The sequence below is a fragment of the Amblyomma americanum genome, chromosome 8 (genome assembly GCF_052857255.1).
Source record: "Amblyomma americanum isolate KBUSLIRL-KWMA chromosome 8, ASM5285725v1, whole genome shotgun sequence".
NCBI classification, from domain to species: Eukaryota; Metazoa; Arthropoda; class Arachnida; order Ixodida; family Ixodidae; genus Amblyomma; species Amblyomma americanum.
In genome coordinates this window covers 61428883-61443960 of record NC_135504.1, presented here as the reverse complement: position 1 = coordinate 61443960, position 15078 = coordinate 61428883, and the positions used below count along the sequence as shown (strand labels likewise).

The 15078-nt window shown below is 47.4% G+C and overlaps 1 protein-coding gene across 3 annotated transcripts in view; it reads right to left on the bottom strand.

The window, feature by feature from the left end:
* LOC144101764 (AP-4 complex accessory subunit Tepsin-like) overlaps positions 1–15078 on the bottom strand; it is a 349149-nt gene that overhangs the window by 78800 nt on the left and 255271 nt on the right. The window contains exons 12-13 of one of the 3 annotated variants that reach the window (XM_077634952.1): positions 10367–10501; positions 7996–8065 (exon numbers count right to left, since the gene is read on the bottom strand). The exons of the other annotated variants lie outside the window; for them this stretch is intronic. Coding sequence (XP_077491078.1) covers positions 8021–8065; positions 10367–10501 — 180 coding nt within the window. The 3' untranslated portion in view covers positions 7996–8020. Of the gene's footprint in view, positions 1–7995; positions 8066–10366; positions 10502–15078 lie in introns of those variants that run through there. 3 annotated transcript variants of the gene reach the window in all.

Below are 15078 nucleotides of genomic sequence, written 5' to 3'. Positions count from 1 at the left end.
AACGCATATCCAACCAACGGAGCGCAAATCAGTACCGAAATTCACCACGCTACACCGCCGATCGGAACCTTTACAGCACGAAAGCAAATGTCCTGCATGCATGAGCGTACTGTCGGCCGCAAAAGTTAGCGGGATCTGCGATGCGTGGCGGAGCGTAACAGAACTGCATTGCTGCTCCATCTGGCGTCACAGAGTGCGGAGTCGAGGCTCACCACTGGCCTGCTGCGGCAGTACTGCCAGTGAGCCTCGACGCATCGCAGATCCCGCTAACTTTTGCGGCCGACAGTACATCCCGCTTCAATGCAAAATCAAACAAAAAAAGATGATCGCGGTGGTTTCAGAAACGCTAAAGAAAAATGACGCCGCGTCGAAAACCGAGTGTACTTGATCTCGAGCGAAGCTAGACGACGCAGGAATTTGGGGAAAGTGGCAAAGCAAACCTCTTATGACGGTAAGCTAACAGCGGGACACAGACACCACGCGCACCTTTGGATCTAACAAATTACTAACAGCGGGACACAGACACCACGCGCACCTTTGGATCTAACAAATTAAGCAAAGGCAAGGTATAGCTTACAACACAACACGCAATTAAGCGCCCACAAATACGTTTTCAAAACGGAGGCGCCTCGCCAACCGTCGCTTGCTAAGCTTTTAAGACCATGCACACTCAAGCCCCGCGCCATTTTTTTTCGTTTTAATATTTCATATATTCCGCCTAGTTACTCCGAATTCACATCAGCAAAGAAAAAGCAAAAACCATTTTAATTCCCGTGATGTCACAATATCCTGCTTCAAGGCTGCTCGGCGTTAACGTTCAAACCAAAGCAAGGGAGACAACGCGGTGGTGCGGCCGAAAGCGCATAGTACCGTACGTGTTGAAAACCGAAACCATCGTTAACCGCCAGCCGAGTTAACGCCGGTATTGTTGCCAGAAAATCGTAACAGGAAGCGCCAAACCAGCGAAGCAAGGAAACAACACATGAAGAAACAAACAGTGCGTTCCAAAACGCACGCTCCTCCACCACAACGAAAACACACCGCAATCAAATCCACAACAGCTGGTTGCGCTCAAAAGGGTTTCAAAAACAAACGCTACATATTTCACGACAAAGACTTGCGCACTAGCAACATAACAGCAAGGTATGAAGTGTCAACCAAACAGATTTTCCGGAACACAGGCGTAGCACCAGCGTCAGTAGTTCCTATGCGGTGCCCCGGCTCAAGTCGTAATACGGCGGACACATCGGAGCCGAACAATGGAGACAAAGCGACTCACCTTGCACACCCAAGGTCCAGCGCGGCCAGAGAGAAACGGAGTCCTAACAGTGCTGTCACGTCCCGAAAATTCCAAGTCTCCCTTGCGTTGCGAAGCGCGCTGTTCTCAACAGTTCCGACCGCGGACATTGTTCTGCGTTCCACACCTCGCCATGGCAGCGAACCTCGCTGCGCAGCCGACGCCATCTTTCCTTTCTGCCGAGCCCTCGTAGTACATTCCACGTCCTGTTGCTTTCGAACGCTGTGCAGTGCTAACGGCGGCAACACGTCAGTAAATGGTTATAAGTCGTTAATGTAGCTAGCCTTCTGCTCGTCGCGACGCAACAGAACTACGCAGTAGTCTAACCAGACGCGTGTAACGCAGTAGCAGCTCGGTTCACGCCGTCGGCGCAGTTCGCATCGCCCGACTGCGGCGGCGCCGAGCGCTCCAACCAGCCGGCGGCGGCGAGCGCGATTAGTGGCCGTTTCGCACCAATGGTAGTGACTCCTTGTAGTGACGTCACACGTAGCAGCGGGCCCTGGCAACAGTGCAGCGGAGAGCAAATTGCTGCGTCGTCGTGCGACGGCTACGTTCATGACCTTGGGAGTCCCGATAGCTCCAGCCACGACGTCGGCGAGTTCGACGCGAGAAGCGCGAAGGTTCTTGTGCGTTGCACAGGAGCGCGAAAATGAAAAAAAAATTGGCAGTGGCTTAGCTCCGCTATGCCAGGATATACGTAGAGGGAGCTACGTTTCCCTGGCTGAACTTGTTCCGGTAATGCCAAACGCAAAGTGTAATAAAAACTTTGTAGGGGGCTAGTTGGTCGTACATACTGAGACTGGGGAGCGCTAATCAAGACAAGGGGACAACACCACATAATAACACCACGAGCGCGAGACACGAGAAAGTGACAGACGTTGGGTTACTCACTGGTGTCAGGTCCTTTTGGTGCCAGTCTGTCGCACACAGCAGAAATGTGTCCAAACGGATTGTTCACAGTCTGCTTCAAATATGTCCGGGTCGCAGAGGCACTTTCGGAAACTCGAATGGTGTGATCAGTCACACGCCGTACGGGCCTTCACATCCTCTTCGGCTGGTTGCCGTTGACTGACCGGCTATGCGGCGTCTATTACTCTCGGCAGTCTGGCGTCTCCGTTTGGCAAGGCGTTCCTCTCTCTGTTCGGGCGTCTCTGCTGCTCTCTTCGCCTTCGGACGCTCATTCTCTGTTTGAAGAGTAGCCAACTGCCAGGCGACAACCTCGGGATCGGAAGAGTTATATTGCTCTCGTGTCCATACCGCCGTTTAGCAGCGGCTGGGCTCTCCTTCTGTGCATCCATATCAAACGTTGCGATACAGCCGTCGATTACATCTCCGCCTTTTATACACAGTGCTGCGCATGCAACGACGCGCGGTTGGGTGATAGAGCGTCGTGCGGCCGGCGAGGCGGTGGTGACGAACGCGGCGCAGCTGTGGGGTCTCTCTGGGGCCGGATTACATAACTGTCACAAATTCTGTCAAGTTATTGACAGTGACGTCAATATGACTAAACGAAGAAACGTCACCGCTTGACGCGACGAGGAATCAGCCAATTACAGCAGGGCGGCGCCCCGAGAGCATTTATTTGCACGGCGAGGGCCCGTCTGCTAATTTTTTGTAAAAAGAAAGAAATAAGCAGCGATCAAAATAACTAATATTTTATTTTGCCAAAGCATTGTGTTCTAAGTTCAAAAGTAGTAATCAAAACAAAAAGCGTTCTAAGTTGTGCTATTAAATTTGATGGTGGGTAACTTTAGCTGCCGCAGGGGAGCGCTGACGGCGGTAAAACGACAAGCCGCTTTGCACGAAAGCAGCCGATTCCACGCCGTATTATTGTTTTTTACGCGGCGTCTGAAATCTTTAAGGTGGCAATCTGGGCATGTTGGTGATTCATGATGGGAATGTACAGGGCAAATAAAGACGAGGACACAAGGAAGACACACGGAACACACGAGCGCTGAACTCTCGTGTGTTCCATGCATGTCTTCCTTGAGCCCTCGTTTTTATTTGCCCTGTACATTTCCGTCTGAAATGAAGCTACATGTGCGGTTGACCTAAGTGCGCAGAAAAATTTTAACGAATGCAGTGAAGGCTACGTGCCTGCCGAGCGAACTTGCAAGAAGCACTTGGCACGAAATCGACGAAGACAACTTATTGAAGTCTGTGTTGTTCGGCTCTTTCGATCGATGACAAAAATGCCAAAAGGTGAGGTGTTGCAGTGTGTGATGTGCGGTTGTCTGCTTCATTTCCCTTGGGAAACAGAAGACGACCACGAAGTGCGATTTGTTGGGAAAAATAAAGTGCTTTGCGAGCTTAAGCGTGTTTTATTTATGTGTAGCTGTGGAACAGAGGAGACCGCGGGAACCCGCGCTAACTTAGCAGATTGCCTCCAACACCTGCCGCACGCATTTGCTCAACGTCGGTTGTGCGACGCCGACGTGCGCTTCGTTACCAACGGCAGCCTGAAAGCCGCCCGTTGCAAAGAACCACAGTGCATGTAACGCAGCACCTGCCGCCGCACCGACCGCGTGCTCGCACGCAAACCTCCCAGTTCATTGGCGAGTTCGTCGCATAGCCACTCTACAGACTGCTTCTCCGGTCGAAAAAGTCGTCGAAACAGCTCGTCCGGCAAGTCAAACATAATCAAACGTGTCTTCGTGCGCTCTCCTTCGCCATTGCTCGCGCCAGCACAGCCGCGCCTCAGTCGTATGGCCGCGTACACCGCCGCAATTTTCTGTCAAAAACGCAACGGTCAAATTGACCGCCTCGAGGATGTCACAAATAAAACTGTCATTTAGCGCCTGCATAATTAGGTGTGCAACGTCATCACTTCTGCCACATCCGTGACGTAACCTGCAGCTACCCACAACGCAATAAAAGCAAAATGGCCGCCGGACACGACCGACCAATAGGAACGAGGCTAATTGACACCTTTTTGAGAAGTTTTTGACAACTTTGCTAATTTACAGTTGCGTAATCCGGCCCCTGATTACGATAGTATCGGCGCATGCGCACAACTGCTCACACGCGTGACGTCACATTCACCATCCACGGTGGAGCGGGCGCGCGGCGCACCCACTGCTCCTCTCCGGTTGCCATGGTAACAGCGCATGCGCACAACTTGCCTCTCGCATGTACCGTGAAATGCTCGATTGGCAGCCTAGTATACCTGCCGCTACAAAATGGAAGTGAGGCCAATCCCCCGCGGTGGCTCAGTGGTTAGGGCGCTCAGCTACTGCGCCGGAGTTTCCGAGGTCGACCACGGCCGCGACGGCCGCGTTTCGATGGAGGCGAAACGCAAAAGACGTCCGTGTGCTGTGCAATATCAATGCACGTTCAAGATCCCCTGATGGTCGAAATTATTACGGAGCCCTCCACTACGGCACCTCTTTCTTCCTCTCTTCTTTACTTCCCTCCTTTATGCATGCCTTACGGCGCGGTTCGGGTAAATGAAAATTGGTTTTTGGGCAAAGGAATTGGTGGACACCTGAACCGCGCTGTAAGGGAAGGGATAAAGGAGGTACTGAAAGAAGAGGTGGCCGTAGTGGAGGGCTCCGGAATAATTTCGACCACCTGGTGATCTTTAACGCGCACTGAGAGCACACGGGCGCCTTTGCGTTTATCCTCCATCAAAACGCCGCGTTTCGATGGCAGCGAAACGCGGCGTTTTGATGGAGGCGAAACGCAAAGGCGCCCGTGCGCTGTGCGCTGTGAGTGCTTAACGATCCCCAGGTGGTCGAAATTATTCGAAACGCAAAAGGCGCCATTAAAGATAACCCGTCGCGGTGGCTCAGTGGTTAAGGCGCTCGGTTACTGACCCGGAGTTCCCGGGTTCGCACCCGACCGTGGCGGTCGCGTTTCGATGGAGGCGAATCGCAAAAGGCGCCCGTGTGCTGTGCGATCTCAGCGCACGTTAAAGATCCCCAGGTGGACGAAATTATTCCGGAGCCCTCCACTACGGCACCTTTCTTCTTTCACTCCCTCCTTTATCCCTTCCCTTACGGCGCGGTTCAGGTGTCCGCAGGTGTCAGCCGTTATGTAAGACTGATACTGCGCCATACTTTCCCCAAAAACCAATTTTCAATTTTCCTGCTAAAGATCCTCAGGTGGTCGAAATTATTCTGGAGCCCTCCACTATGGCACGTCTTCCACTCTTCTTTCGCTCCCTCCTTTATGCCTTACGGCGCGGTTCGCCTCCCCCCACTTCCTATATATACGGGACAGTTACTGCGCCATTTTTCTTCCTCAGAACGAATTTTTCATGAACCTGATGTAGGCTGGCGAGAGGCGGATTTCCTTCGACTGTGTGCACGCGCACGTATCTGCCATCAGGCTCGTCATGAGCGTTTTCGAAACGGAGTCTAAATCATCATTGTCTCAATAATCCTGCCCGCTTTACCGTCTCGCCGGCCGCCAGGTGTCTCGTGCTACCATTGAGCGAGACGCCGAAACGACTGCTCGCCATGTACCCGGGTTCGAGCCCGACCTCGGCGGCAGCGTTTCGGTGGAGGCGAAACGCAAAAGGAGCCCGCGTGCTGTGCGATCTTAGTGCACATTAAAGATCCCCAGGTGGTCGAAATTATTCCGGAGCCCTCCACTGCAGCACCTCTTTCTTCCTTCCTCCTGCTACTGCTGTTGCTGATAGAAAGAAAAGTGCACGGGTCTGCCTAATGACTCAAGCCGAGCCACGCTCGCTGCAATAATAATAATAATAATTAGTTTTTGGGCAAAGAAAATGGCGCATTATCTGTATCATATACCGTTGGACACCTGAACCGCGCCGTAAGGGAAGGGATAAAAGAGGGAGTGAAAGAAGAAAGGTGCCGTAGTGAAGGGCTCGGGAATAATTTCGACCACCTGGGGATCCTTAACGTGCACTGACATCGCACAGCACACGGGCGCCTTTGCGTTTTGAGAGCTGAAAGTAGGAGAGTTAAAGGATAGGGGAGCAGATAGAAAGAGAAGGCACGCGCTAATACGCCTCGGGCGCGGTTAGGGTGTCCACCTGAGATATGTGACACAGTTACTGCATCATTTCCTTTCCTCAAAAACTAATTTTCATGACAAGCTTGCGCGGGTAGGCTTTCTTTCCCGCGTGGCACTCGAGCGTTCAGTTCGTAAGTGGCTTCTTTTCGTTTTTTGAGGAAAGTAAAATGGCGAAGTAACTGTTTCACTTCTCCATGACCACCTCAACCGCGCCAGGTGGGAAGCGATGGAGAGCGAAAGAAAGAGAGGAATAGGCCTGCCATAGTGGGAGGCTCCGGAATAATTTCGGCCGCCTGGGGATTATGAACCAGCACTGACAACGAACAACTTGCAACGCTGCAACTTGCGTCGTCGCGCATGCCGACTGGCTCGCGCGGGCGTCGCAACCACCATCGACATACCGGCCTGCCGGAGATATGGGGTCGTCGCGCCATACCAGCAGCTGATTTCGTTTATTCAAGCCAGGATTGAGCAGCACAATCGTGGCTCGCGAATTCGCTAGTCACGTGATTTTTTTATTTCGCGGACTTTCTTAGGACCTCGGGAAAAAAAGATACATGTGAGGCTTTCTTACCACAAATAAATGGAACGGGTTTTATGAAGGTGCTTTCCAACTTTGCTATTTACATTTTCTGTCTAAAGTCAATATTTACGCATTTAAAAAGTTATCTTAATTGCTAAATAATTAATTTCAAAGCAATAAATTGCCTACGATGTGCAAGCTAGTTGATAGGTGTATGTAAGTGGTTTCCCAGGCCTACTTCAACTATTCTATCTTTTAACCCTTGGCTAAAGTTAGCCTGGACGCCCTGTATATACTTGGCCAGAAGCTCACACCGTACCCTCATAACTTTGTCAGCTTTCCGCCACCTGCTCCAGCACTCTGTAGATTTTCAGCCTCCTGCTCGCAGAGTGGCACGTCCATTTGGGACGGACTGCACATGCACCTAGTGTGGGCTGGACATGTGTGGCTACAATGGGAATAGCTCCTTGCCCACTGAGCACATGTGTAATGCTAGGCTACAAGAATTAAGGCAGGCCTAAAATACATCTGCCATGCATACGTATCCTGGACGATTACTAAGGCCAAGTAAATCTGTCATTCTTCAGACATCTTGATGCAGTCAAAAAGACATTTTGTCTTTTCTGGTATGTCTCCCTTGAGATATATTTACAACACAGTGTGCTACTTCCATGGGTTATGGCTGTGGCCCCGGCACTTGCTTTCTCCAGGTAGACGAGTGCTGGCACTGTCAGAGCTAGTCGTATGTCTCAGTATTGATCTGGATCTTTCATGCTCATCTGCTGGTTCATAGAAGTCAGGGCCTATGTGAATATGTTATTCAGGTGGCCCATGCAGACAGCACTTTAACAGGATGGAAAGGGTGGCAGTACAGCTAACATTTAAGCTTCTTTACATTGAGAGGATGGTTCAGGAAAAATTAGAACCGAAGACTGGATGAGTTGTTATTGGTTAACCATAGTGAAACAACACAAAATGGATGATGACACAAGAGCAGACAAAGCATGATATAACAGGAAACTGAGTTGTTTCCTTCTCGGCTCTTGGGTTGTGCTCCATTTCGCACTGCTTCAGTGTCCAGGAAAAGCCTGGTGGCTCCACCTTTTGTACTAATTGATACCTTCTCTAAAAACACACCCCGGAATTTGATTAACTGTTCTCAGTGCCTGTGCCCAGAATAAACTTACACACAATCAATCACATCCTTTATTAAATAGTTATACTTCTGGCTGCTGGATCAACTTTTGGATGATGAGGGATATCTGCACGAAAAATACAAGTGCTATTAGATTTTCACTGAAACCATGCAATATTTCATGCTTGCTGGCCAACAGCCTACAATGCAATAGATTCTTCAGTACAGAAAAAGTGCCCACAAGATTCAGCTAAAAACCTAAACATAATCCCCCAAAAAGTTATGTAGAAAGAATCAATTGTGGAACACAGGTTCAATGGTTTTTGTGGAAAGTAAGCATACAGGTGCATATCAGACCAAAGTTATCACTATGTTGTACAATATGTTTTCTGTACATTTGGAAAGCTTCAAAGTTCGTTTATTGTGCATCTGACATTGCATGAGTACTGTCATGAAGCAAGGAAAAAGGTGATAACAAAGATCAAAGTAGGTCTCTATAGTGGAGATCCAATTAGCAAGGCTTTACTGTACTCGAACAAGAAACCTTTAAATATATCCTGCAACAATTTCCCATGCAGGACTTGTTATATCAAATGTGTGGAGCCATTCTTGCTTCAGAAACCTTGTATTATTTTGGCAAGCAAGTGCGTACAGCTATTAAAGTTTCTAGGCCACTTGATGAGTGGAATAGGCTTGGGCAGGTTGGTAATTCATTGTAAAACAGTAAGCATAGCGTGGGAGGAACACAGGACGTCCTGTCTCGTCTTCGTCCTGCATTCTTTCCGCACTATGCTTACTGTGTTACACTTGATGAATGACTGAAACAGATCCTGAATCACGCTATAATGCTCCTGCAGTAAAGAGGCTTCAGCAAGGTCTTCTTTGTGTTGCCTAATTTCTTGATTTTTTACAGAGTATACTGAGGGGCCAGTTGGTCAGACATATTATAAGCAAAAACGTAGCATATGGAAGGGACGTAGAAGGGCGAAGACAGGACGGTTGCTACTGTCCTGTCTTCGCCCTTCTACATTCCGTCCATATGCTACGTTTTTGTTTATAATAATTTCTTGATCACCAAAAATCACTACACGCTGCATTATGGCTAATACACTGCTCTGTGACAAATGCCAGAGGGCTCAGGACTTTGTGAAAAGTAGTCAGCATCTAGGAGCTAGCTAAAACTGCTCCTCGGTGCACATCCTTCAATGAGAAAATATCCCAACAGTTGTGAAGAATAGCTTACCAGACACAAATCTAAAGAGTAAGTGTTAAATAAATGCTGACAATGTGTGCCATCACATCTGGCAACACTGCTCTAGGTATATACCATTACCATGCAGATGTGGGCAGCATGCACAGGTGGGAGGTACATGATGCTAAACCAAAAGGCTAATGTAATACTGTGCTCACTTCCAGTCATGTTAACTACATACTCAGCAGTTCACTCTTAGTAATGTGCATTTAATGCAACATACATGCACCATTACCATGCAGATGTGGGCAGCATGCACAGGTGGAAGGTACATGATGCTAAACCAAAAGGCTAATGTAATACCATGCTCACTTCCAGTCATGTTAACTACATACTCAGCAGTTCACTCTTAGTAATGTGCATTTAATGCAACATACACGCCCCCTTGTGAGCGCTTAACTGCATGTGATTTAAAGCTCTCCCCTAGCCACGTTCCTTTTGATTACCTTGCCAACATTTAGACCGCATTACTTTCTTTGTCACACGAGAAATGCAACATGCAGGTGTATGAAGTATCAATGCCACCTATAAGCCACGATGAGACTGAAGCGCAACAGTGCACACGTTTCATAATCCCATGTTCATGTCACCTTGAGCAGCGCATTTAATGAAGCTGGGTAAAGTTGGGCTCAAGGTAATTGGTGGGACACAGTATAAATAAAAAGCTATACTATAGTTAGGTACAACGCAAGAACTCAGTGCAAATATCCCTGAAAGGAGGCCTTTCAGGCAATGGCATCTTCCGATTGTCATGAAGTCGCAATGAATCTCTCTGCTCCTGCTAGTACGTATGACATCCGAGATGACTGGCAGGTGCACGGGGATTAACTGCAATGGCATAACAGTCAGTCAAGGCTATTGGCAGGAGGGCCTCTTTTGGCAGGCATTTGCCACTGTGTTCTGGAGTTGTATCTGACTATAATCACTTCACCGTGTTTGTTTGTGCTCTTGTGGAGGTCATTTTCTGGACACCGAGTTTGCAGTGCTTTTATTTATACGAAGCAGTAGATTTGTCTAAAATATTTGCCATGTGCTTCTATATGATAGCATTACAATTCAATGAAAGGAGGAAGGTTTTATATATGGAAGTTTGAAATGATACACTAGGGAAAAACAGACACTTAATATGCAGCGATCATGTGTAACAGAAACCACAGACTGGAGCCTTGCCCTTACCTTTCTGGCTTTGACCTGGACTGGATCAGATGACTTGTCCTGTAAGTCTTTGAGCTGTGCCAACAGTGGTGCCCCCTGGCTGGCAGGGTCAATGTGGCCCTTTCGTAGCAGTGCCTCTATCAGCACCAAAGCCCTCTGGCAAAAGAAGGTGAAAAAAGGAAAGAAGAGTGTCTTTTCAATTCATCAGCAATGCACCCTTCCCAAAGCAGCAACTAGTAGCAGCAAACAAATGTTTTTAGTAATAAAGGGGCCTGCAACAAAATGTGCTAACAGCCTGACATGCTAACATCGACACTTACCATACACACCTCCCTGAAGTAAGCCTGCAACATTCAAAGCTGTAGCATGTGGGTTTACAACAAAACAATCACAAGCAGCTCGGGGCAGATGATGAAGTTTCAAACTCAAAGTGTGAAGTAAAGTAAAAGACACAGAGCGACACCTAAATCTGTAGTCAAAAAGTTTTATGAACAACTGAACACCAGTTACAAGCAGAGCCTCTCTAAGAACAATGATCTAGAGTTTACAAAAGCATTTTCTTTGCTAAATTAAAGCAAATTATACACCTACTTTGCACAACATCATTTCAGAATAGCAAAACTGCAAATGCTTCATGAGGACAAGGCCCAGTAACTGCCTCAAGTTCCATGGCCACACCGAAACCAATCACGTCATGAAGGAAAAAATAGAGGAAGGAGTGAAAGGAAGTTGAGACGAGGAGCCGCTGTAGTGGAGGACTTCAGGCAAGTTTGAACCACCTGTAGTTCTTGACCACGCAGTGACACCACATTACACAGGAGCATTTTCACAGTTTGCCTCCCTTGAAATGCAGCCCCCACAGCTGGGATTTGATTCATGACCTCATGCTCGACAGTTGAACATCATATCCACTGAAAGGATGCTTATGCGACCTGTGATAATCCACACTTGGCATATTTCCAGGTGCGGACAGCTGGGAGACAGTCCGATAAAGCAAACTATCTTGCTTTTCCCTTCATTACTCCGATAACTGCATGGCAAGTTTGTCCAGTTATGGTACATGCATCTGCAGTTTTGGTGCCTAGTATAGTCTTAATAAAAAAAGAAGGAGTATAGGGTTAGTAACGGCAGCCAATGGAGATTGATCACTGATAAATAAGACAAAAATATGAAGCTTATTGCAGAACTTGCGCACTCACACATCCACTGTGAAAAAACTGGAGGGGACATTTAAGCTCCACCTTAAGTGTATGACACAATCGCATTAATGGGTTAATGCCTATATATACAGAATTTGTCACTCTAATTCTCATACCTCTCCTGGTGCAGTGGTGCAGTGAAGCGAAGCGCTACTGCCCTGCGATGGCAGGTACTGCCCCCCGGTGGAACTTGCGAGACCCAGGTTGCTCTTGCCGAGCAACCTCTAGCGACCAATCATTAGTTTGACTGCCACATGCCATGATGGGCAGTTTGCTCCCATTACGGTGGGCAGGCTGCAATGACGTCACGAGGTCATGTGGCCTAGGTGGCCCACCTGGCCCCTAGGTTGCTCCTCTAGGAATTTTTCATGGATTTTTGCGCTCACGACCAATGACGCCGACACCGACTTTTCTGTGACATGGTGGCCCTTAACACTATCCCGTAAAGGTCATCACAATGATGTGATTGGCTGAAGCCGTTTTGGAGCAGCTCAAGGCTCATTGCCAAGTGGAAAAATTGACTTTGCGAGAAGTAAAATAGTAAAATCAGGAGGAAACCTTTGGGAACAAAAAGGTGCTGTGCCATATATATAAAGAGGGTGTTAGGGGCATTTCGATTCGGGCAAAATGCGAAAACACCCAAGTCCTTAGATTTAGGTGCACATTAAAGAACCCCAGGTGGTTTAAATTATTCCGGAGTCCCCCATTACGGCGTGCCTCATAATCAGATCATGGTTTTGGCACGTAAGACCCCATAATTTAATTAAATTAGAAGCAATTGCACAACATCATATGTTCGCCCAAATAACTAATTTTAGAACTTCAGCATGATTTAATTTGTTATGTGACCAAGTATAGATCCACGCTGTGTTATATCCACCAAGCCCCTATAGGACAGCAGTTATAAATGGACAACAGGCAAGTCATTGGAACTTTTATTTAAAAAGTAACTAGAATGTAACTGACATGCTTACAGAAAAACGATGAAAGAAAAAAAAACACTATCAACGGTTCTAAACATATATGAGCTGAATAATAATCATGTACACGTAACGACAGCCCAACTTCTTGGCTTCATGGCCTATGAAAAAGCAGTGGACTTGTTATGTGCCTTTTTCTGTAAGCAATATCATTCACTCTTTAACTGAAAAATACTGCCTAGTTGGCTGCCTTTAGCAACATTTTGTCAAGAGCAGCTCAAAGCCTTGTTTTCCCTTCAGCAAGCAGGGCCTGCCACTTTCAATATCGCCAAAATTCTTCGTTTTTGTGGTGTTATTGATGAGCAGCTCTGCATTCACCAACATTTTCTTTGCTGTTTCTACTTCCAGCTGGAAGTTTTTGTTAGCATCACTTGGCGTTATCTTGGGAACATTGGCATGCTGCAGTTTGGCAGCCTGCTCTTCTTCAGCTGCCAAACGTTCTCTGAACCTTTTGACTGCCCCTCGCCCTGCTCTGACAACATCAGGCGTAACATCAAAACTAGACGGGTCACTACCAAAGCATTTGGCATATAAAACAATGATCCCTATGCCATTTGCGGTCTGAATAGTCAATATAGACCTTTCATTAAGTTGCCGACGGTTCACACTAAACCCCCTTTCTACATCTGCAATTTCCGTGTGGAATACAAAGCAACGCTTTGACAATTTTACTCAACAGAGGGTACTTGGCTCCATTGTCAGGCTTCTTCTCATCAAAAATGGTTTGCCAGTGCTTTTCAACATAAATCTATGCATCTGATTCAATGTGCTGCAGCCGGAGGAGGTTTTATTCGTCCATCAAAGCAGAGATGTCGCGCAGCTGTATAGCCTGTGGAATCCCCGAAGCTAGTTGTCTGAGATCACTGCATGAAGATTCCCTTTCCCGGGACTCTGGCTTCAGGAAGCGCAGACTCTTCAGCAATAAATTACCGAATGGCAGTCGTGACACGAGGTACTCTGTGCACTTGATATAAAACTTTCTGGCCCCAGCCTAAATGCTCTTTTGTCAGCTGCTTCCAAAGACAATATTTCCCACTCAGTGTCCTCTCCAATCTCCAGTTTAGCTTTCCAGTTTGCAGAAGACTCGGGCTGCAGTAGTGGCAGCTCTGTGCCCTTCTTAGAGCTATAGGACTCCTTAGTCATTAAACATCCACACAGCTTAAAAACTAAAGCCACCATTTCATTATAAAGCAGATGAGCCAAAGGTTCGCTCTTTTGAAACAGCGACAAAAAATTGGTAAATATATCTGCAGCATTCTTCATGAACAGGACCTTTGCATAAAACGTTCTGTCTGAAAATGCAGTTGTCCTTCCAAACGACCAGCTGAATCAGACATGACAACACTTCTGATCACTGGAAAATGCTCAACGAGGTGATCTACTGCAGCCCTAATGTAAGCCACCTGGAGGTCAAATGGCGTAACAAAACATTGCTTGGCAACTGAAGCACTTCTTGCTGGGCCTTAATCGAAGCACTTTGTACAGCACTTTTGAAAAAGTAATGTACATCCACGACTGCTGCCTCAACTTCTGAAGCAAAAGCATCTATGACATGGCTGAATGCATTATGAACTTTGTGGAGGCAGCATTCGCCCACATCTATGAGGTTTGGGTGCAGTTCCTTCAGTTTCTTTTTCACAGCTTTCATTACATTAGGCCCATCACTAAAGAAACAAATGAAGTTGTTCTGTGGAAGATCCTGTGTGGCCTTTCTTGTTTCACTGAGAAGGATATGAGCCGTAGCTGAGCCTAACCTGAAAGACTGAAGATGTTCCCCAACCACGTTTTATAATGCATGAAAAATACCTCACCATCACATCTAGTTGCTGGCAACGTTGCTCCGGCAATGGCATTTCATCAATTGCAATTGAGTAGAAAACATTTGGTCTGTTTAGTTCATCCATTACAAGTCTTCTAAAGTAGGACTCGAGACCATCAGACACCTTGTAGGAGGCTTTGGTTCGTTTGCATGAAAACTGCTTAGCAATTTCGAAATCGGGGAACATCCCCGGAAACAGAGACGTGGCTGTATCCGCCCAGGAGAAGGGAACTTCTTTGAGAGTAATCCCCAGAACGAGGAGAGTCTCTGCACGAACCACCTGGCCGCCTGCGAGTGTAGCTGAACTCTGCGAGAAGTCCAAATGCGTCTGATAGGTCTTCGGCGTTTTCAGTACACCTGCAGAATCACGATGGTTCTTCGCGGCCTCAATGTGCCGCTTGCTTGTAACGTGTCGCTTTATCACTGCAATACCACGCTGTGTGCATTTAATGGTGTGATTGCAGACAATGCAGAAGCCACTGCCATCAATGCCTTGGCGACACCAAGATGATATAGTGTCACCATTTTCATCCTTCTTGCTGAGAATGTCAATGTTGAACTTGGTGGAACGACCTGAGGAACAACAAATTTCTTAGTTTAGTATCGCGCCACATACATGCATTTGGCATGCTAGAAGAATCAGTTTTAGAGACACCAGGCAAGCCCACTCCCCAAAAATGCTTTAAATGCGATTGTATCACCACACACCATCACAAGGCATCATACCAGTGAAGT